The sequence below is a fragment of the Acinonyx jubatus genome, chromosome B4 (genome assembly GCF_027475565.1).
Source record: "Acinonyx jubatus isolate Ajub_Pintada_27869175 chromosome B4, VMU_Ajub_asm_v1.0, whole genome shotgun sequence".
NCBI lineage: Eukaryota > Metazoa > Chordata > Mammalia > Carnivora > Felidae > Acinonyx > Acinonyx jubatus.
The window spans coordinates 127130193-127153456 of record NC_069387.1 but is presented as its reverse complement, the minus strand read 5'-3'; the positions used below and the strand labels follow the sequence as shown (position 1 = coordinate 127153456).

General features: G+C 46.7%; 1 protein-coding gene across 5 annotated transcripts in view; it reads right to left on the bottom strand.

The window, feature by feature from the left end:
- Positions 1-14186, bottom strand: part of HMGXB4 (HMG-box containing 4) — a 40201-nt gene extending 26015 nt beyond the window's left edge. For 2 of the 5 annotated variants that reach the window (XM_015079183.3, XM_053226713.1), the window contains exon 1: positions 3743-3907. In XM_015079183.3, coding sequence (XP_014934669.2) covers positions 3743-3902 — 160 coding nt within the window. In that variant the 5' untranslated portion in view covers positions 3903-3907. Of the gene's footprint in view, positions 1-3742; positions 3908-7710; positions 7846-13979 lie in introns of those variants that run through there. The other 3 variants (XM_015079184.3, XM_053226715.1, XM_053226714.1) reach the window with 2 other exon arrangements.
- Positions 14187-23264: the final 9078 nt, after the last annotated feature.

The window sequence follows — 23264 nt, the reverse complement described above, 5'->3', positions numbered from 1 at the left end:
CTGATTTGAAAGTTACTGTAATGTAAATGTTCTAAGTATTATCCTGAAGATGTTAAACTTTTTCTGGCATTCACGTTTATACGTCTACTATGACTTTGACAATGACAAGCTGTAGACTGCACTCTAGGATAAAGTTCTTCAAATACTTTAAGGACAGGTAATGTTGCAAGTCCTGCAGGAAGTCTTTGCAGGAAACTTAAAAATGACAGACTAAGTATATCAAAAAGTGTTCTCATCCAGTTAGTGAAATGCTTACAAGGTGATTGGATTGGCTATTTACTTAAATTTCATTTTATTTTCATTACTATAAGGGGATTGAGAAATGCTGACGGGCTCTCTGGTGAGACACTGCCAATCCCCTAGGCGGGCATGGGCAATGCTGAAGTGTGTAACTTTCGTGACAGAGAATCTGATTAACAAGGGGAACTTTCCTAAGTTACATCGAAGATAAACGAGAAGACTTAATTGCACGAGTCAGATAAAATACAGTGCGTAGACAAGCCTAAGTTGAGCGTACAAAGAGAAAAAGCATTACCAAGAATGATTTACAAGGAACATTCAGAAAAGTAACACAAAAAAGTACTTCTCCACTTCCCTGAGGAGGATGAAGAATGGAGTTGGTCAAGGTCAAGAGAATCTAGAGTGAAGTAAAGAAACCAAATCAGCTGGATTATCTGAGTGATGAACTGCAGAACTGCTTGCTCTGAGGGCTTGTCATAGGAAGTGAAGGGGCTATAAGGTCAGATCTCATGTAGAAACATGAGGCAACCTGCACCACTGTAGCTAGATTTCCATGTTCCAGTATTCAACTTTCTCAGGTAGAAATTACCGCCCTCCCACCTGTTGGGATGAGCACTGGGTGTTGTACGGAAACCAATTTGACAATAGATTTCATTAAAAAAAAAAAAAAAAAAAAAAGAAAGAAATTACCGCCCTCCCCTCTCCACACAAGTGGTGCAGACTGCAAGCGGTAAGGCAAGGGGGAACGTCTGAGGGAATTACGTCCATTCATTTGAAAACAGTATACCCTCTCACTGGCACTAAAATATACTGAATTTATCAGAAAAAAAGATAAAGGTCCCGTTAGTTTCCACAGGCTGGTGATGCCAAGAAATACAGCAACTTGAGACCTGGAGTTTTAAATGTTTTTCATGCCAGATGAATTTTGGCTAAGAATGTTTGAGAAATAATAAGGAAAAAAATCTTAAACATTCGGGATCATAAATATGGCCATCAATTTGTTGTCAAGGCACTTCTGCAGGCCCTGAGACGTACGGGCAGGCCTTCTTTTTAGTAACATCAAAACTAACATAAACCAGAGTGGAACGGTCTAACAGTCAAAACGGGAGTAAGTACCTCTGAAGACAGTACGAGAGAGAACACCACGATGTGACTTCAGAGCTGTGAAAAAAGTGTTCGTGGTCTCTTAACTGACTGCTTTGGAAAACACCCAGTGGATTTAAAAAGTTGTGAAAGGGAACAGAAAATTAGGAGCTGATCCTCAGAGGCACGGGCAAATACAGAAAACACATGCGCGTATTGGCATGACGTATTGCACTTAGGCCTGCTCCTGTTTAAACTTTCAGAGAAACGCTGAAGAGCATTTTATACATTACAGAATTAAATAACCCATAGAGAGAGAGAGAAAAAAAAATGAATGGGACCTGAAGGCAAGGCTGATTCACTAAAGAACTGGAATAGCCAAGAGCTTAAAAAACTTAAAACACAGTGAACTCTGTTGCTCACAGCTTGGGCAGATTGATGGACCTTGCGTTTCGAGATTCTTTAAAATCAAGGTATTATTGCAGCTCAGGGGTTAGTTTGGGTTGCTGACTCACAAAGGAAAGATGAAACCAGATAAAGAAGTCTCAGGCAATAGTGTGGAAGAAAGGCAGAGTTAGGACAACATTTATATAGGATCAGATGACCCCTCGATATTCCTTCCAGGTAGTCATTATCCACGATAAAGTCAGAGTTCAGGGTTAAGCAGAAGATTGTGGGACTAACGGAAGTGAAAAATATTATTAGCCTTGATTTCCACGTTAGAAGACAGGCCATAATTAACATGAAATGTTGGCACAACGAAAACAGGTGTTAAAACCCATTCTCCTGAATCCCATCATTTTGGAGTTTACAGAATTCAGTGTTGTCAACTTCAAGAGGCAGGGGTAGTTTTATAATTATGTTCTTCTCAGTGTGCTAAGAAATGATACCGTAAGTGAAAGTTCGTTACTTAATGTTGCTTATTCTCATTTTGCAGGTCCAAATGAGAAGTATTGAAACAAAAAGTTTCAGAAGGTGATTTTTTTTTTTTTTTTTTTTGCGGTAATCTGAGCCCCAGCGCTCGTTGTGAACAAATTTCTTCATCCCAGAACGTGAGTACTGCAAAAGAGGGAACAGAGTAAGGCCCTCGATCCGAGCAGTGAGCGAAACGCTGAAATCCGGGTCTAGTCCGCGACGACAGCCATGTTCAAGGGTCCCTGCTTTCTTCCAGCCTTCCTCCAGGAACCCAAGTGGCCGGTCAGTGCAGGAAAAGGAAGGTGCTTTGCCAGCTGTTGCCAGTTGCTGAATTGCTACAGTTGTTTACTTCTAGGATAGAGCAGGTGCTGTCTTGTCATTGTTGTGGAGATCGCCTCCAAACTCGGAACGCAGAGACTCCGAATTCCTGCCACTCCCTTCTCCAGGAACCTACCTATGCAGCACTCACAGCCCCTGCCAGCTCTGGAAACTGCAGAGATCCCGACAGCCTGGGATGGGGATTGAATCCTCTCATTGCAAGGGAGCTGAGCGGAACCACGACCACCGCACAGATCGGCTGACAACACACATTTCCAAAAAACCACCAGGACGAATTTTGACAAGCTTTGTCCAATCAACAGGCTTTCCTTTGACTGAGGGTTTTTTTTTTTTTTTTTTTTTGGTTCTGCTATAAGGGGACATAACCGGCCACCAGCTTAACCGGCAGAGGGAGGGGGGAGAGGTCGCTCCTCCAATGCATGATGTAAAATGAACACATACAAGTAACAGCTGCGGGGGGACACGGGCCTTGTACGGAGAAGATCGCACCCCGAAGGCACGTTCCAACTGGGTCGCCCGCAAAGAGGACCCATAACACCGGGTTATTTATACAGAGAGCCCCCAGGACCACCCTTTTTGCGGTCCCCACGCAAACCAATAGGATTCTCCCGGCACTTTTGCAGCAACAGCTAGTTCAACAAAGCTCTGTGAAGAGGAAAAGAAGAAAGCTCCTCGCATCCTCTCCGCCGGCTGAGGGCCCAGCCCTCCCGCCGCCCCGGCCCCGGGGCTCTCTCGCCTTGACAGCCCGGGGCCCCTGCACCCCGGGTCCCGAGCTGCGCCGCGGCCCCGACCCGCTCCCCGCGGTCCCGGCGGCCTCCGGGCGCCCCCGAGGGCGGAGACGGCCCGGGCAGGGGGAGGGGCGGCCCCGGCCCGCAGGCCCCTGGGGCGGCCGCACGCCCCCTCCCGGCCCCGCAGCTTTCCCGCCTTCCCCATTTGAACAGCTCCCGCCCGCCTTCCTTCCGCGGCCCGTTCCAGCCCCTTCCCGGGGGCGGACTGCGGCCGCTACTCCAGTCCCCGGCTCGGCCCCTGGGCTAGGCCGCGCCGGGCCTGCGGCGCCCCCGCGACGGTGTCGCGGGCCCAAGCGGCGGGTGGCGGCGGGGCGGGGCCGCTGCCGCCTCGGGGAGGGGGCCCAGCCCGGCCTCGTGGGGGCTCCGTTCGCCGCTACCTTCACTCGGCTCGCCCGGATCCCGCCTCAGCGCCGCCGACCGCCGCCATCTTGGAGAAGGAGAGAAAAGCGCGAGCGGCCAGGGAGCCTCAGTCGAGCCCAGAGCGCAGGCTCCGGCTCGGGAAGGGGCCTCACGCTCCTGACGGAGCGCCGAGCGCATCGAAAGAAACGCGCTACTGGCTGAGCCCGGGAGCTGGGATTGATTGAGAAGTTGCCGTGAGCCAGGCGTGGGCTCGGAGCTTTACGAACGTTATGTCACTTAATCCTCGCTGCATCCCTGTGAGGTAGGTTTGCTCACATTTTGCGGATGAGAAACAGGCTCAGAGAGGTTAAGTGGCTTGCCCAACCGTGCACAGGTAGTTGGGGGAGGAGGCAGGTACTACTGCAACTCTTGTGAATCGGAATGAGGTGAACTTTCTGCAAGACTATGCCATTTCCTTCGAGATATTTTTGTGCATCAGTGCTGTCTCTGTAAACTCTTGACCGTGCAGATTAATAGTGCTTATTGGGAATTTGGCACTTACGTTTGGGTGCTTGGCATATTTTGGAAGAATGTATTTTTCTAACAATGAACTGTAAAATAATTTACATGGTGAGCCGTCATCTGCATTTCTTCTCACATATTATTTGCATTTAAAAGTTGGAAACAGTCTTCAAACAAATGAAGAGATGCCGCACACAGGGAGAGAGACAGGGAGAGAGGGTTTTTCTGATTTGCTCTGGAGAATTTGGACCAATAGGTAGAAACTGCTGTGTGAAGATCTTGGTTCAATATGAAGACAAACTAATGTTTCTAGAGCAGTTCAGTCGCGTTTGGCTACCTTGTCAGATAGTGAGTTCCCCATTACCAGAGGAATGCAAGAAGAGCTAGTGTCCTAGTTATTGTAGAATGGAGAGAGGTTAGCGATCTAGTTTGGGTCGTAGAGTCGTGAACCCCATGACACTCTGCAGAATTACGTGTTTGTGCACATGCGTGCTTTTCTGGGTTTAGATCCTATCAAAGATTAGGAACCCTTGTCTTCCTGGGCTTTTGAGTCCAGAATTAGAAGGGCTGCTCTCAGGGGTTTTAATCATGCTGCTCGCTTTGCGGACTTAGACGTTGAGATGAAGAGAAGCAGATGAGTTGGCTCACAACGCACCGCCAGTTAGTGATCAGAGAAGGATGAGAAGCCAGATGATTCGGCTCTTGGTTCGGTGCTCTTTTCACCGTATGATGCTCTCTCTCCCTCTGCACTGAGTTGAATGTCGGATTCCGTTTAATCATGGCCCTTCACAGTCGTGAGATGCGAGATGTTCAAACACCTGAGACAAAGCGGTTGAATTTATTCCCCAAACGTAACTGCGAATTGTTAATAAAACTGCCATCATGGCCCCATCCTGCCCATCAAAAAGATAGTCAGTGAGTTTCACCAAGAGTTATGGGATTGCTCTTCTGGGACACCTGGCCTGACATTAGGCCTCCCTGTGAGGTATTTAAGCGCCATGAGAATGTACTTTCACTCCTGTTCTTCAGGGTTGCTCAGGATGTTTTCGGCTGGAAGGGACGTAATCCCAATTCAAAACAGTTCACCAGAAAAGGAGACTTTATTGGCTGACAGCACTGAAACATCTGGTACCTTTGGGCATGGCTGGATCCAGGGAGGAACTCAAGTTTCTGGAGAGAGGTTCTTTCCTCTGGGTTGGCTTTATTCTCAGGCTGCAGGTGATGAGTCCACCTCCAGGCTGTATCATCCTTGCTACGGGCAGTGTCCCTGGGTGGGGACTTTCTTTTACCCATTTGTTTTGGGAGACTCTCATTGCCTGAATTAGATCATGTATCCAAACAGAAAGCAATCACTATGGGCAAAGGCGTGGGGTACAGAAAGCAATCACTATGGGCAAAGGCGTGGGGTATGCTGATTGGCTAAATCAGGTCACATGCTCACGCTTTAAAGCAGCATAAACTCGAGGAGAATCAGGGATTCTTGTCAGAAGGGGAAAGGAGCGCTAGGCAAAGCCGATAGCTGTCCACCCAGCTGTACCACTCGCTTGGACCCGCCTGCTTCATGGGTCCCGTTTGTCCTGTGTCTTCTTTCATCCCTCATGAGATTGGGCATATCAAATAATTGCCCGTGTTAACCTTCTGCAGACCGGAAGTCTATCACCCCTCGGTCTGCCCTCTCTGTTCCCTGATCCCAGTCTGGTATCACTGCCTGTTCGTTCATTCATTCATTCATTCATTCATTCATTTAACAGATATTTATTGGAAACACGGCCTGTGTGAGGCACTGTCCTGGGTGTTCAGAATAGAACCATGAACAAAACTGGGAGTGTCTGGACCCCCCCCCCCCCCCCCCGGAGTTTACGTTCTAATTGGGTTGGGAACAGAAAATAGATACCGTGTTAGGTGGTGATCAGAGGTGGAGAAAAAAATGCCCAGTAGGGTAAGATACCAGGAGGGAGTGGAAGTAGGGATTGTTATTTAAAGTAGCGATCAGAGAGGCTCCTCTGACTGACATGTGCACTGGAGGCGGAAGCAGAGGCCGGCCCAGCCAGAAGTGGGCTGGTGGCGGAGGCTCAGAGGCCATAGTTCCGGGAATGGATGCTAGGCCTTCCTCTGAGCCTCGATGGAAAAATATTCTCCACCTAATACCCTGCCATGGTTCTTTTGTTTTTGCAACTTGGAAGGAGAGAAAGGTGGACCACTTGGTAGCCCGAAGTGGAGAAGGGCCTGGTCACGCAGACTTTGTGAGTGAGAACGCCGTCCCGTGAAAACAGGAGGATGGCATCTGGGATGTGTGAAGGGTGGGTGCTCTCTGGGCCTGGGGCTGGTCTCTGGCTCACGTGACCCGAGGAAACTGCCCCGTGCATGGTAGTAGCAGGTGGCCCATCAAGTCCTACTTGATTTGGATGTGTTCTTCCCTGCACTGTTTTTCCGTGCTTTGGCCTCATCAGCTGTGTTGCGAGCAGCTTCGTTGCATCAGTCCGGATAGATATGCTGAGAACAGGGCCCTTTGGGCTGGGAGTGCGCAGACCTAATTAAAACTACCGTAAGTGGCAAGAAGAAGTTTATGGCTCGAGGTGAAGAAATGCTAGGAGCCAGAGAAAAGCTAGCCGTCTAGGCCTCCGGGTCCAGGGATTCAGATCCCTCCCTCTTACCTCTGTTCTCTCAGGTGGGCCATCCTCGCGGGCCTGGAGTCACGGCCACATGTAGCCCAGGCTTCTAGGCTTACGGTCGTGAGGGAAGAGAGCTTCCCCACGCCAGCGCCATGGGAAGGAATCCCAGGCAAGAATGATTGGTTGGCTTGGGGTCAGGTGGTCGTTCCGTGCTGTGATGGATCATTTCTGGCAGAACCATGAAGTTGGAGTCATTTCCCAAAAGAACAGGGGAATCTGTTCTGGGATGACAAATAGTAAATCCTCTGTAATGAGGCTGTGATGCCCTGTCCTTGCTTTTGAGGGGCTCCTGCCTCGTGTGCAGTCTTGATTCTTCACATCCCTTGACCCTGCCCCAGCCACACCGACCGACTTCCGGTTCCCTAAGCGCGGAGTGCCCCACCATGCATCCACGCCATTGTGCACACAGTTCCTTGTCTGCGGTGTGCTCCCTCCGCTGCGGTGCCACCACCGCTCGACCACTTTTGCCGGCTCTGTACCCAGAAAACTCCTATCTGTTCTACAAGACGTAGCTTGAATGCCGCCTGTCCGAATCATGCTCCGTGTTCCCACACGCTCGATTTCGTCTCTACCACTGCGCTTCCCACATGGATGTCAGCAATCCCCTGACATCCCTCCTCTCCCTACTCCTCAAGGGCAGGATCTAAGTCATCTTTGTCCCTCCAGCCACATGGCGGGTATTCAGCAAATCCTTTTGATTGGATGTTGTTGAATGAACAGTAGGACAGACCATTTTTTCTGGGGACTCAAGGCGACAGGGGTGCAAGCTTCTTGGGAAAGTTACATAGATGGTGTGGCGGCCCTGGGTTTACCTGCTTCACCGCTCGTCTGCAGCAGACGTCACAGCTCAGACTTCAGGGGTGGCCGTGGAATGCCAGCCTGATGATCGTAATACCCAGCTTGAGCTTCCCTGGGGCTGGGTCAAAACTGCAAAGGCAGGAGCCTGTCTGAGAAAGTGAGAAGACACCGAAAGAGCTTGAAGATGCTCGGTGCCCGGATCAAGCTGTCCTCTGCCCCTTCCATGCCTTACTGCGTGAGTCAGGGATCTCCCTTACCTGTTGGTATAAACTGGCTGGGGGATCCTCTGTCCTTTGGAGCCCAGAGGAGCTCTCGAGTCCCTAGGCTTCAAGAAAGAGGAAGCCCTCTAGCTGGTCCTTGCCTGTAGGGCAAGGTCCTTGCCTGTAGAATAGGGTGGGAGGGCATTCCTGGTGGAAGAGATTGGGTAAAGGGAGGCAGGGAGGCTCAGGGCTGCACCACATGCTCAGACTGACAAGCAGTGGGGTCAGGTGTGTTAGTGCTGGGGGAAGTCTGGGCCACGTGGAGAGTTATGTACTTAGTCTGGAAGGGCTGGGCCAGCACCTGCCCTCTCCTCCCAACCTGGCTGTCTCTGTCCTCCACTGTGCATTTCTAGCTGATGGTGGTGACCCTCAATTTCTTCTTTCCTTCTCCCCCAGCCTTACGGGAAAATATTTTAAACTTAAAAGTTCAAAGTACAAATATTCATGTACCCACCTCCCAGATTAACATTAGTCTCCTTATATTGGCTTGTTTTAAAGTTTTATTTAATTAAAAAAAAATCTTTTTTAGGAAAGAAAGCGTGAATGAGCCCCATCTCTATCCCCAGCATCAATAATAGCTCATTGCCTTGTCTTTTCTCAGAGGAATTGAAATTGGTGTGTGTCCTTCCTGTCCATGTTTTGATCACATATAGGCACAAGAGGCAGAGTAGCCTAATTAATGATTAAGAGTATTAACTCAGGAGCCAGACTTACTGGGTGAAAGTCTAACACTCTCTCTCTCTTTCTTTCTTTCTTTCTTTCTTTCTTTCTTTCTTTCTTTCGAGAGAGCACACACATAAGTGGGGGAGGGGCAGAGAGAGAGAGAGAGAGACAGAGAGAGAGAGAGAGAGGGAGAGAATCCCAAGCAAGCTCTGCATTGTCAGCGCAGAGCACGGTGTGGGGCTCGAACTTACAAACTGAGATTATGACCTGAGGTGAAGTCAAGAGTTGGATGCCCAACTGAGTTGGAGCTCAACTCTATTACTTTTTGCTGTGTAACCTTGAGCAAATTCCAGACATCTTAGGGTCCCAATGTCTCTCTTCTCACAATGGATAGAAGGAAAGCAAAGCCCTTACACAGCAGTGTCTGATACCTGGCAGGTACTGTATGTGTTCGTTACCATTACGCAGGAATAATATATGGTGTTGTGTTGTGTTGCACCATACCAGCACTGTTTTGCAAAGCTATGTAAGTGGTATAGGACCATTTGGTAGCAATTTGTGTTTTTCTTTTTGTTTTTTGTTTTTATTTTTAATATAAGTTATTGTCAAGTTAGCTAACATGCAGTGTATACAGCGTGCTCTTGGTTTTAGGGGTAGATTCCCATGATTCATTGCTTACATACAACACCCAGTGCTCATCCCTAACAAGTGCCCTCCTCAATGCCCATCACCCATTTTCCTCTCTCCCCTGCCCCCCACCCATCAACCCTCAGTTTGTTCTCTGTATTTAAGAGTCCATTATGATTTGCCTCCCTCCCTCTCTGTTTGAAACTATCTTTTCCCCTCTCCCTCCCCCTCCCCCATGGTCTTCTGTTAAGTTTCTCAAGTTCCACATAGGAGTGAGAACATACGATATCTGTCCTTCTCTTACTGACTTATTTCACTCAGCATAATACCCTCCAGTTCCATCCACATTGCTGCAAATGGCAGGATTTCATTCTTTCTCATTGCCAAGTAGTATTCCACTGTATATATAAACCACATCTTCTTTATCCATTCATCAGTTGATGGACATTTAGGCTCTTTCCATACTTCGGCTATTGTTGAAAGAGCTGCCATAAACATTGGGGTACATGTGCCCCTGTGAGTCAGCACTCCTGTATCCTTTGGATAAATTCCCAGTACACAATTTGTGTTTTTCAATCAGCATACCATGTTTGGGAGACTTTGCTTCTAGCCAAATTGGAATACCGGGGACCAGATTTCTCTTGCTGCCTGAAGCAATCAACAAAAAGATCCAGACAAAATATAGGAGATGAGGGTTTTCAGACCTTGAATATCAGGCAGCACAGGACAGCGATCCCCAAGATGATGGGAGACAAACAGTGTGAGCCCTATGATTGCCTTGGTTTACTGCCTGAAGTTTCCAGACTACGGTGTAGGGAAGGGTACCTCAGGTGGAGCCTGGTGATCTCCCTGAGTTGAGGAGAGGGAGCTGGGAGTTTGGAGAGATCAAGGTGGCCGGGATTCTCAGGCAGAGTGTGAATGAGGAGAGCCCTGCCCAGAAAGGGCTCCAGAGCTCCACAGGGAGCTTGACTAGTCAGTGCCCGTGTGCGAAGAAACTACCTAAGACCAGGGAAAGAACTGCTCAAAAGGATTAGAGAGAGCAATCCCTATAGTTCACAAAGGGTGGGGGGATAGTTCAGGTTCTCATCAGCCAGAATGGAAAAATCTGGTAACTCATGAACTATCTGGTAGAGTGCTCAGTTGTGGGAGGAAAGTTAACCCAGAATAGAGGCTGCTCTGATCCCACCTAACAAAATTTAAAAACAAACCTTGAGAGGATCAAACTGTTTCCAAGTAACTTAATTGTATCACAGAACAAACCCCAGGACTATCTATATGAATACAGAATGTCCAGTGCACTACCAAGCCAAAATTCAGTCTCTTGCAGTCAATAAAAATTGGGAGGCGTGCAAAGAAGCAATTAACTATGACCCATAATGAGGAGAAAAATCCATCAATATAAACAGACCCATAAAAGACACAAATGATAGACTTAGTAGACAAGGATATTAAAACAATAATTATAACCACATTCCATATGTTCAAAAGGAGAGAACAAAGATTAAACATGCTGAGCAGAGACATGAAAGGTATAAAAGGGATTCAGGAGGTCACATGGTTCTGGGAAGCTGGAACAGATCTACTTTTTTCCTGTTACTCCTACTAAGTACAACTACAATCTCTGGACATTATATAAAAACAAAAAACAAAATCAAAAAACAAATATAAGACGACACTGAAAGTTGGGGAGAGTAAGGTAGATTTCAGGACCCAAACCATATGCCCTTCTTACACCATACACAAAAATCAACTCAAATACATTAAAGACATAACTGGAAGACTCAAAACTATAAAACTGCCAGAGGAAAACACAGGGGGGAGGGTCTATGACATTGTTCTTGGCAAGGATTTCTTTGGGGGAGGCAGAGTAGGGGGAGGATATGATGCTAAAAGCAAAGGCAATAAACAAGTGGGACTCCATCAAACTAAAAAGTTCCTGCATGACAGAGGAAACAGTCAACAAAATGAAAAGGGACCCTATGGAATAGGAGAAAGTGTTTGCAAATCATTTATTGGATAAGGGTATAATGTCAAAAATATGTAAAGAACTCATACAAGTCAATACCATAAGAACAAATAACCCAATTAAAAAAATGGGCGGGGTGCTTGGGTCGCTCAGTCAGTTAAGTGTCTGACTTGGGCTCAGGTCATGATCTCACAGTTGGTAAGTTGGAGCCCCGCGTTGGCTCTGTGCTGACAGTGCGGAGCCTGGAGACTGCTTTGGATTTTGTGTCTCCTTCTCTGTCTACCTCTCCCACTCCCCTGCACATGCTCTGTCTTTCTCAAAGATAAATAACCATTAAAAAAAATAGTGGGCAGTGGACCTCAATAGACATTTTTCCAAAGAAGAAGCACAGGTAGCCAACAGGAGCATGAAAATGTGCTTGGTGTCATGAATCACCAGGGAAATGCAAATCGAAACCACAATGAGACATCACCTCACACCTGTTAGGATGGCTATTATCGAAAAGTCAAAAGATTAAACAAGTGTTGGTGAGGATGTGGAGAAAAGGGGGCCCTAGTGCACTGTTGGTATGAATATAAATTGGTGCAGCCCCTATGGAAACAGTGTGGGGGTTCCTCAAAAAATTAAAAATAGAAGTACCATGTGATCCAGAAACCCCACTTCTGGGTAAATATCCAAAAGAAATCACATCACAATCACTATCTCAAAGAGATACCTGCACTTTCTTGTCCATTGCAGAATTACTCACTATAGCCAAGATATGGAAACAATCTAAGTGTCTGTTGACAGATACATAGATAAAGAAAATGTGAGGGGTGTGTGTGTGTAATGGAATATTACTAAGACTTTAAAAAGAAGGGAATCCTGCTCTTTTTGGCAGCATGGATGGACCCAAGAACATTATGTGAAGTGAAATAAGCCAGAAAGACATATATGTGGAATCAAAACAAAACAAAACAAAACCCTCACTAAACTAAACTAAAACAAAACAAAACAAAACCAAAAACCAAAAACCCACCTCCCTCAAGCTTATAGTAGAATGGTGGTTACCAGAGGCTGGAGGTGGGGGTGAGGAAAAAGGAGGGATATTGATCCAAGGGTACAAACTTTTAGTTAAAAGCGACCAAGTTCTGGGGCATGCAGGTGGCTCAGTGGGTTGAGCATCTGACTTTGGCTCAGGTCATGATCTCGCAGTTCCTGAGTTTGAGCCCTGTATTGGGCTCTCTGCTGTCAGCACAGAGCCCACTTCAGATCCTCTGTCCTCTTCTCTCTGCCCCTACCCCACTTGCACGTGCATGCATCTCTCTGTCTTTCTCTCTCTCAAAAATAAACAAACATTAAAAAAAAAAAAAGATGGGGATGCCTGGGTGGCTCAGTCTGTTGAGCATCCAACTTCGGCTCAGGTCATGATCTCACAGTTTATGAGTTTGAGCCCCACATTGGGCTCTGCTGACAGCTCAGAGCCTGGAGCCTGCTTCAGATTCTCTCTCTCTCTCTCTCTCTCTCTCTCTCTCTCTCTCTCTTTCTGCCCCTCCCCTGCTCTTTGTCTCTCCCTCCCTCCCCCTCAAAAATAAACTAACATTAATAAAAAAGATGACTAAATTCTGGAGACCTAGTGAATGGCATGGTGACCATAGTTAGTAACAGTGTATCGTGTACTTGAGATTTTCCAAGAGAGTAGAGCTCAAGTATTCTTAACACACACACACACACACACAAAATGACTGGGAGGTGATGGATGTGTTAATTAGTTTGGTTGTGTTCATCACAATGTGTATGTATATTAAAACATGTCATATACCTTAAATAATATAGTTTTTTATTTCAAAAAGAGAGTCATAAACCTACAAATATATATAGAGTTGTTCCTAACATTTCCTTATTATTTTGGTGTCTGTGGGGTTTGTAGTGATGCCACATTTTATTCCTGATATTGGCAATTTGTGTTTTTTCTCTCTCTGTGCCAGTTTTATTGATCTTTGTTTCACTGATTTTCTCCATTGTTTTTCTGTTTTCAATTCCATTGATTTCTGCTCTTTATTATTTCCATCTTTCTGCTTGCTTTTAGTTTTTATCTTCTTTGGCTTATTTAGAAGTGTGTTGCTTAGTTTTCAAGTATGTGGAGACTTTTCTGTTATTATCTTTCTGTTCTTGATTTCTAGTTTGATTCCACTGGTCCATGAACACACTAGGTCATATTATCTTGATTGTGGTGACAGTTTCACTGGCATTTACCTATGTCAAAACTCCAAGAAATATCAACCCTTTAAATATGTGCAGCTTAATATGTGTCAGTTATACTTCAATAAAGGTGTCAAAAATGTGGGGAAAAAAAAGACTCAGAATTTCTGGAAGTGAAATCTACAATGTCTGAGATGAAAAATGTGTGAGACAGGACTGATGGCCAATTAGACACTGAAGAAGGGAAGGTGAATGAACTTTTAAGATATAGTGACATGAACAATCCAAAATGAAACACAGAGAGGAAAAAAGACCCCCTCCCCCCCCAAAAAAAGAGTAGCAGTAAGCTGTGGGAAACTGTAAACTTAATAGAAGTGTACTTTGAGTCCCTGAAAGAGGAGAGTGGATTAAAACTTATATATTAGAAGAAATATTCATAGAAAAATTTTCAAATTTCCAAACTCACAAAAGTAAAGAAAAAGACACCAGTGCACATCATAACCTATTTGCTTGAAGCTAAGGATAGAGAAAAAAACCTTAAAAGCATCCAGAGAAAAAGAAGACATTATGTGCACGAAAGGCTTACCTCCATGAGCCTAAGGCTACTTCCCTTAGAAAAGTCTGCAAGTGGGGGCACCTGGGTGGCTCAGTCGGTTGAGTGTCCGCCTTCGTCTCAGGTCATGATCTCACGGTTTGTGGGTTCCCACATCTGGCTTGCTGCTGTCGGTGCAGAGCCTACTTCAGATCCTCTGTCTCCTACTCTCCCTGCCCGTCCCCAGCACGCACTCTCTCCTCTCTCAAAAATAAATAAACATTAAAAAAAAAGAGAGAGAAAAGTCTGCAAGTGAGTTTGACCTTTGTCTGGTGTCTGGGAACTTGGCTTTCGAGAGGCTTCCCGAATATGAGCTGAGAAGGACGCTTTTCCTTTGTGACGTTCTTTCCCCAAACCCAATAATCCTGCCCTCATCATGAGAAAATTCACAGGCATACCCTAAATTGAGGGACATGCTACAAAATACCTGGCCAGTATTCCTTGAGATCATCAAGGTCATGAAAAGCAGGAAATACTGAAAAACTGTCAGACCGCAGGAGACTAGCACAGCTCAGTGCAAAGTAGCCATCTGGACTGGACCTTAAAACACACAAAGGTCAGTGATAGAAAACTGGTAAAACACAAAGTCTACAGTTTAGTTCATAGTAATCTACCAATGTGGGTTTCTTAGACTTGGCAGGTTTATAACAGTAATCAGAGATAGTAATAGTAGGGAAAACTGAAACAATATGAGGGGTGTATGAGAACTTTCTCCTGTCTGTGCAAGTTTTCTGTACGTGTAAGATTATTCCAAATAAAAGGTTTATTTTAAAAAAGGTCGTCCTTTGAGAAGTTTGATACAATCAATGAATCTCTAGTTGGACTGATCGGGGAAAAAAAAAGAAAGCATAAAATACCAACATCAGAAGTCAAGCTATAAAATGCACGCACACACACACACACACACACACACACACACGATTATCTTGGCTCTCAGTCTATGTTGACACATGTACATCCAGGTAATTAATTTTTATAGCTGTATAGTACTCTGTTCTCGCAGTGTGCCAGATTTTATTTATTCATTGTCATCACTGTGGGCATTTAAATGATATCCATTTAAGTGATTATTATAAGCAGTAGCACAGTAATCTTGTTCAAGTCTCTTGTGCAGTTATCTGAGAATTTCCTTGAGGAGACTCCCAGGGAAGGAAATGCTGTATCCTAGGGCATATATTTACCTTTAACAGAAGATTGCCAGGTTGCTTTCCAAAGTGGTTGAATGGACTTCTGTATTTTATTTTTTTTACCCTTGGCCTCCTGAGGTCTGTTCTGCCTGATTTGCCGACTCCCATCTCTCTCCGCCTCTCCATCCCTCCCATCTGTGAGATGGCTGATTAAGGTTGATCCTAGGTGATGGAAACAATGTGGCCCCTTTCACCCAGACCTGAAGTAACTTTAATTACCTCTTGAATTTCACTCTTCCCAAACGTTCTCAAAGCTACAATTTCCTAGTCGAGTCTAGCATAAGAGGAATCAGCATGGCATACATACTTGGCCATTCCCCACGCTACCCAGGAAACCGAAGATCATGTTCACAGATACCAGTTCATCTGCTTGCAAGTTTGAGATACACATCTTATTCCCATATGAACTCCTTTTTGGTAGCTGCCAGTCTCATCCTGTTGGTTTCTCAGATGACGAGAGTGACATTCAGAAAGGTTAAGTGATACACTCCAAGGTCACACAGTATATTGATGGCATTATAAATTTTCGGTGTTCTTACCAAAGATGCATAACCTGAATCTGATTGTGAGAAGACATCAGACAAACTCCAAGCGAAGGACGTTCTACAATATGACTGGCTTGTACTCTTAAAAAAAAAAAAATCAGTGCCGGGGATATGTGGGAAATCTATACCTCCTCTCAGTGTTGTTGTAAACCTAAATCTGCTCTAAAAATAGCCTTAAAAAAATGTCATGGGGGAGCCTGGGTGGCTCAGTCGGTTGAGCAGCCGACTCTTGATTTCAGCTCAGGTCACGATCCCAGGGTTGTGGGATTGAGCCCCGCATTGGGCTCTGTGCTGAGCATGAAGTCTGCTTGAGATTCTCTCCCTCTCAGAGGCAAACCATAAGAGACTCTTAAATATAGAGCACAAGCCGAGGGTGATGGGGATGGGGGGTTGGGGGACAGGGAAAATGGGAGATGGGCATTGAGGAGGGCACTTGTTGGGACGAGCACTGGGTATTTATGTAAGTGATGAATCACGGGAATCTGCCTCCAAAGCCAAGAGCACACTGTATGTACTGTATGTTAGCTAATGTGACAAATTATTAATAAAATAAAATATAAAAATAAATGAAAAATTATCTCCCCCCCTTCCCTGCTTGCACTGTCTCTCTAAAAACAAACAAAAATGTCATGAAGCATGCATGTATGGATATGTGCACACACACACCCACACACAACTGGAGAACTATTGTACATTAACAGAGACTAACCGGACTTCAAAGCTGTAATCATCAAGGCAGTATGGTACGGGCACAAGAACAGACACTCAGATCAATGGGACAGAATAGAGAACCCAGAAATGGACCCACAAACGTGTGGCCAACTAATCTTTGACAAAGCAGGAAAGAATATCCAATGGAATCAAGACAATCTCTTCAGCAAGTGGTGCTGGGAAAACTGGACAGCGACATGCAGAAGAATGAACCTGGACCACTTTCTTACACCATCCACAAAAATAAACTCAAAATGCATGAAGGACCTAAATATAAGACAAGCCATCAGACTCCTTGAGGAGAAAGCAGGCAAAAACCTCTTTGTGGCTGCAGCATCTTCTTACTCAACACGTCTCCGGAGGCAAGGGAAACAAAAGCAAAAATGATCTATTGGGACCTCATCAAAATAAAAAGCTTCTGACAGCAAAGGAAACAATCAGCAAAACTAAAAGGCAACAGACAGAATGGGAGAAGATATTTGCAAATGACATATCAGATAAAGGGTTAGTATCCAAAATCTATAAAGAACTTAAACTCAACACCCAAAAAATCCAGTGAAGAAATGGGTAAAAGACACGAATAGACACTTCTCCAAAGAAGACATCCTGATGGCCAACCGACACATGAAAAAAATGCTCAACGTCACTCATCATCAGGGAAATACAAATCAAAACCACAATGAGATACCACCTCACACCTGTCAGAATGGCTAACATCAACAACTCAGGCAACAACAGATGTTGGGGAGGATGCGGAGAAAGAGGAACACTTTTGCACTGCTGGTGGGAATGCAAACTGGTGCAGTCACTCTGGAAAACGGTATGGAGGTTCCTCAAAAAATTGAAAATAGGACTACCCTACGACCCAGCAATTGCACTACTAGGTATTTATCCAAGGGATACAGGGGTGCTGTTTCAAAGGGACACATGCACCCCCATGTTTATAGCGGCACTATCAACAATAGCCAAAGTATGGAAAGAGCCCAAATGTCCATCGATGGATGAATGGATAAAGAAGATGTGGTATATATATACAATGGAGCATTACTCAACAATCAAAAAGAATGAAATCTTGCCATTTGCAACTACGTAGATGGAACTGGAGGGTATTACACTAAGTGAAATTAGTCAGTCAGAGAAAGACAAACATCATATGACTTAACTCATATGAGGACTTTTTTTTTTCTTAATTTTTTTTCTAAATATTTAAAAAAAATTTTTTTAACATTTATTAATTTTTCGAAAGACAGAGAGCACAAGCAGGGGAGGGGCAGAGAGAGGGGGAGACACAGAATCTGAAGCAGGCTCCAGGCTCTGAGCTGTCAGCACAGAGCCCAATGCAGGGCTTGAACTCATGAAACTTGAGATCATGACCTGAGCCGAAGTCAGACACTTAACCGACTGAGCCACTCAGGCGCCCCATATGAGGACTTTAAGATACAAAACAGATGAACTTAAGGAAAGGGAAGCAAAAATAATATAAAAATAGGGAGACAAAACATAAGAGACTCATAAATATGGAGAACAAACTGAGGGTTACTGGAGGGATTGCGAGACGGGGGATGGGCTAAATGGGTAAGCGGCATTAAGGAATCGACTCCTGAAATCGTTGCACTAGATGCTAACTAACTTGGATGTAAATTAAAAAACAAAAACAAAAACAAAAAAACAGAGACTAAAAAGACATAAGGATTGAGTGCAATATCACGATCCTGGATTTTCTTTTGCACAGGTGACATTATCGGGACCACTGGTGACATCTAAATAAGGTGCCTGCAACTGATGATAGTATTATATTGCATTTATGTTAATTGCCGGATTGTGATAATTGGGCTGGGGTTACATAAGAGAATGTCCTTGTTGGGAAGCACACACTGAAGGTTTGGGGGCGAAGGAACATCATGCCTGCCACCTTCTCCAGATGGTTTGGAGATAACACAGACACCCATCTACCAAGGGAGAGGGACAGAGAGAGATAAAAGCCTGTATGCTACAAGTGCACATGTCAGGAATTTGAGGGAAGGGCACATGAGAGTTCCTTGTGCTGCTCTTGCGACTTTTTTGTCAGTCTGAAATTATGTCAAAATACAGTTGGGGGGGGAGAAAGAAAATGCTCACTTAGCCCCATTTATCTCACATTGTGTAGGGGCCCTCCAGGCGTCCATCCGTTCATGTAGTTGTTTTTGTCTAAAACCTGTTGATGGCCTGTGAGACAGGGAAGTGCTGGATGGGGGCAACCCTGGAGATGAATAAACTCCCCCTCACTCTTTTGGGGTCCGCAGAGGGGTGTGTGAGGTGGACATACCCCCTCTCTACCTTGCACAGTGTAAATGGGCCTTGGGTGGGTTTTCTTGAGTGCGTACAGGCGATTTCTTTAGAAGAGTTGATCCAGAGGCAGAAAAATATACCAATGTCAGTGCATTTTCCTTAAAAATTACATATAAAGAATGCCCTTTGTGTAAAAAGGCACTTACATGTGAGTCATCTTTTTTAAAAAAAAGTTTGTAATGTTTGTTTATTTTTGAGAGAGAGAGAGAGAGGACAGAGCATGAGTGGGGGAGGGGCAGAGAGAGAGGGAGAAACAGAATCTGAAGCAGGCTCCAGGCTCTGAGCTGTCAGCACAGAGCCTGATGCCGGGCTCGAACTCACAAACGGTGAGATCATGACCTGAGCCCAAGGCGGCCGCTTAACCGACGGAACTACCCAGGCGCCCCATAGATACATCTTGTTTAGGGGAAAAGAAACAGAAGCTCAGAAGGGTAGTTACTTGCTACAAATGAAGGTGCAAGTAACTGGACGTCTAGATGCTGATCTCTGAGTCTCTGAGGATGATTAAGTAGCTCTGGGGTGGGGGGCGGGGCTACAGGCTGGTGAGGAACTGTAGGAAGCTGATGGCCAAACTGACCTGCCTGACTTTGTGCAGTGCCCGTGCGCGCGTCAGACAGGTTCTGGGCTCCTGGAGGCTTTCCTCCATGCGTCCACTAGAGGGTGCTGCTGGCCCAGTTTAGAAGTGCTTTCCCCCGGACCTTTGCTGTGCTGGGGAGGAGTTGCTATATAAGCTAATAGAGCTGAAGCTTCAGGCGCCTCTCACCTGCAAAGGCCCCCTCTACTTTTGCACCCAATACTGCGGTCACAATATATTATTTTTTCCTTAAGAGGGCTCCCTCTATAAGCTTCTGGTCCCCTAAATCTGTATTCCGGTTCATGCAACTGCTTTAGTAGCTCAGGTTTGGGAGCCTGGACCTCTTGACCCTCCCGAGCTGCACAGACAGCTTTCCACAGTTCCAGTTGCTCAGTTTTACAGGTAAGGGGTGGGGGGGTGTTGGGCTAGAAGTCATCGCGAAGGCTCCTTCCAGCCTATTCTAGATTCTCTCCACGTCCTCTCTTCTTTTTCTGCTCTGCCACCTCATTTGATTTCCCCCCTCTATTTCTGCCCTCTCTTCCAGCCCGTGTCTTCGCATGGCCAGAGCCCCCTTGCTCCTGCTAACTCCTTTGGGGGAGGTCTTGAGTCCTCATGGGGTGTGGTTTCCGGGCTTCCGTGTCTGAGGAATCAGGGATAACACTGGGTGAACACAGCGGGCGGGGGAGAGGGAGGGGGTCAGCCAACCTTTCCTCTTCTATCTGCGAGGCACCAGGAGGACTCTGCTCCCTTCCCGCCTGATCCTCCTCGCTGCCCCCATTGGCTTTTTCTTCCTTCCAGTCTGCAGCCCTGGCCACGAGGGCCGCAGCAGCCGAGGAGAAGTCGAGGACGTACATAATGGCCCTCTGGTCGCTTCTTGGACACCATTTATGATTTCCCTCCCACTGCCCTGATGGTTCTTTTGTGGTGTCCTTCCTGAGCTTGTCCCTACATCTTGAGGTTCTGCCCTTCTTGCTTTCCACACTCTCCCTAGGTAACCTCATCCACTCCCTGGGTGTCTATCACGGGCATGCCGATGACTCACAGATCTCTCTGCGGACCATGTGCTTTCTCTGAGCTCCAGACCCACCCCCGACCTCATATTTCACTGCCTTCAACTCAAGGCCATCAAACATTTTATTAGCTTTATTGAGGCATAATTCGTATGCAACACGATTGGCTGTTTCAAGTGGGCAATTTTAAGTTTGGACAACTGCATACAGTAGTGATACAGAACATTTCTATCACCCCCCCCCCCATTTCCTCGTGCCCCCTTCCCTCCCTCATCTCTGGGGTCCTGGCAACTGCTGACCTGCTCTCTGTCACTGTGTTTTGCCTTTTACAGAATTTATAGAACTGGAATCCTACAGAATGTAATCTTTTGTGTGGGGCTCATTTTCACTTAGCATGTTGTTAATTAAAAAAAATTGTTTTAATCTTTATTTATTTTTGAGAGAGAGAGACAGAGTGTGAGCAGGGGAGGAACAGAGAGAGAGGGAGACACAGAATCCAAAGTAGGCTCCAGGTTCTGAGCAGTCAGCACAGAGCCTGATGCGGGGCTCGAACTCATGAGCCACGAGATCATGACCTGAACTGAAGTCGGCCGCTTAACCGACTGAGCCACCCAGGCACCCTGCATGTTTTTAATTTTTTAATGTTTATTCATTTTTGAGAGACAGAGTGTGAGTGAGGGAGGAACAGAGAGAGAGGGAGACACAGAATCCAAAGCAGGCTCCAGGCTCTGAGCTGTCAGCACAGAGCCCGATGTAGGGCTTGAACTCACTGACTGCGAGATCATGACCTGAGCCGAAGTCGGACGCTCAACTGACTGAGTCACCCAGGTGCCCCTCACTTAGCATGTTTTTGAGCTTCTGATACAGGAGTAGTTTGTTCTTTTTTGTTACTGGGGAGTATTCTATTGCATGGGTGGACCATAATTTGTGAACAAGCCATCCGAAATTCATCTCGAAGGCAGACAGACTCGCCTGGTTTGGGTTTAGACTCTGCCACATGTTACCTGCATGATCCCGAGCAAACTGTTACTTCTCTAGGCCATGACCCTCAGCTGTGCCATGGGGACAGTGATACCTTCCTCAGAGGGTTGTCGGGAGGAGGAAATGAGCTCACCCAGTTCTGGGTCTCAGTCACTGGCTGTCATATGGATGTATTGGACCTTGTCAACCAGGACGTGGTGCATGCCACCCCATCCCTCCAACAACACCGCGGGCAGGTCCTATAGTTCCTAGGTTATTCGTGGCTGACAAGTCAGTTCTGTCTTCCACTTAGTGCTCTCCTCCCTCTCCAGTTTAGCTGGATCTGTGGTCCCAGGGACCTGCACTGGGAGCGGATTGGGGAAGGTTGAGAGCAAAGGGGCCCGATTGTAGGCTCCTCAGAGGGCCCCCTGGAGATGTGCCACTGTCTTGCCCTCTGACTACCCTCACCCCCATTGCTGCCAGTGGGGCTCCCAGCTTCCTGCACCTCCGCGTTCTTTCTCCAATTCTGCTTCTCCCTCCTCGGTTAGACCTAGAGGGGAAGTCGGAAAGTCTGTGGCATGGGCACAGACTCCGATTCCTTCCTTTTAGGTGGCCGAGAGCAGAGGCTGGGGTGCCCTGTCCTCCCTGGCTCTACTAAAGTGCTCACTAGCTGCCTTTTGGGGCAGCCCCTGCCTCTCTTTGCCCCAGAGCTAGCTTGCTTTTCCTTCCTTCCTTCCTTCCTTCCTTCCTTCCTTCCTTCCTTCCTTCCTTCCTTCCTTCCTTCTTTCTTTTCTTTGTTTCTTTCTCTTTCTTTCTTTCTTTCTTTCTTTCTTTCTTTCTTTCTTTCTCTTTCTTTCTTTCTTCCCTTCCTTCCCCTCCCTCCCTCCCTCCCTCCCTCCCTTCCTTCCTTCTAAGTTTATTTATTTATTTTGAGAGAGAGACAACGCACATGAGTAGGGGAGGGGGAGAGAGAGAGAGAGAGAGAAGGCGAGAGAGCCCCAAGCAGGCTCCACACTGTCTGTGTAGAACCTCATATGGGGCTCAAACCCACAACCCTTGAGATCATGACCTGAGCCGAAGTCAAGGGCCAGATGCTTAACCCACTGAGCCACCCAGGTCCCCCTGCTCCAGAGCTTTCTATGGGCCCCTCGGCAGGGGTGGCAGCAAAAAGTGCAGAGAATCAGCCCCCAGCAGCAGCCCCCCGACAGATGACTGATGAGTGTTGGGGGTTCCCTTCCCTTTCTGGGGGAGGCTTTGGGACTCCCGTTCCTCCCTGGCTCCCAGCATCATCCCGCTGCTCGTGGGGCCACTTGCCTAATAACCACACCCTTTTCACTGCCTCCTTCCTCTCCCTCTTCACTCCCATCCTGGTGTTTCTGGGGGTCATCCCTCAAGTAAACTTCTCATCTGTGAATCCTTGCCTCAAGATCTCCCTCTGGGGGAACCCAAACTGAGACAGAGAACTAATCTTCAAAAGAGACTTTCCTGCAGTTGGCTGGGGTGGGAGGTGTCACTGGAAAGGACCCGTTGCAGCCCTGTCTCCTAGTTCAGAGGTCCCCCTGATCTAAAGAGTTCCCTTTAATTCCTTGATCTCTTCTGCTCGCAGAGGCTGGGGGCTCGAGGAGGGGTGATGACCGGGGAGCCGAGGTGCTTCTGTCCTCTCTCGGCACACCCTCTGTGGCTGTGTCACAGTGCTCTTTAGACATGGGAGTGTTTGGTGCTCATTGTCCTCCTTTTGTGGGTGTGTGCACAATTTGGGGACAATAGGAGACAAAGCCCATTCGTTAGCACAATACACAGAGCTTAGGTGTTGGGATGCTTGGGCTGTGAGAACAAAATTCCGAGGACTGGGTGGCTTAAAGAACAGATCTTTATCTCGGTCTGCTCAGTGTCCTGGAGACTGTGGGTCCAAGATCAAGGTGCTGGCTGATTTGATTCCTGGTGAGACCTCTCTTCCTGGTCTG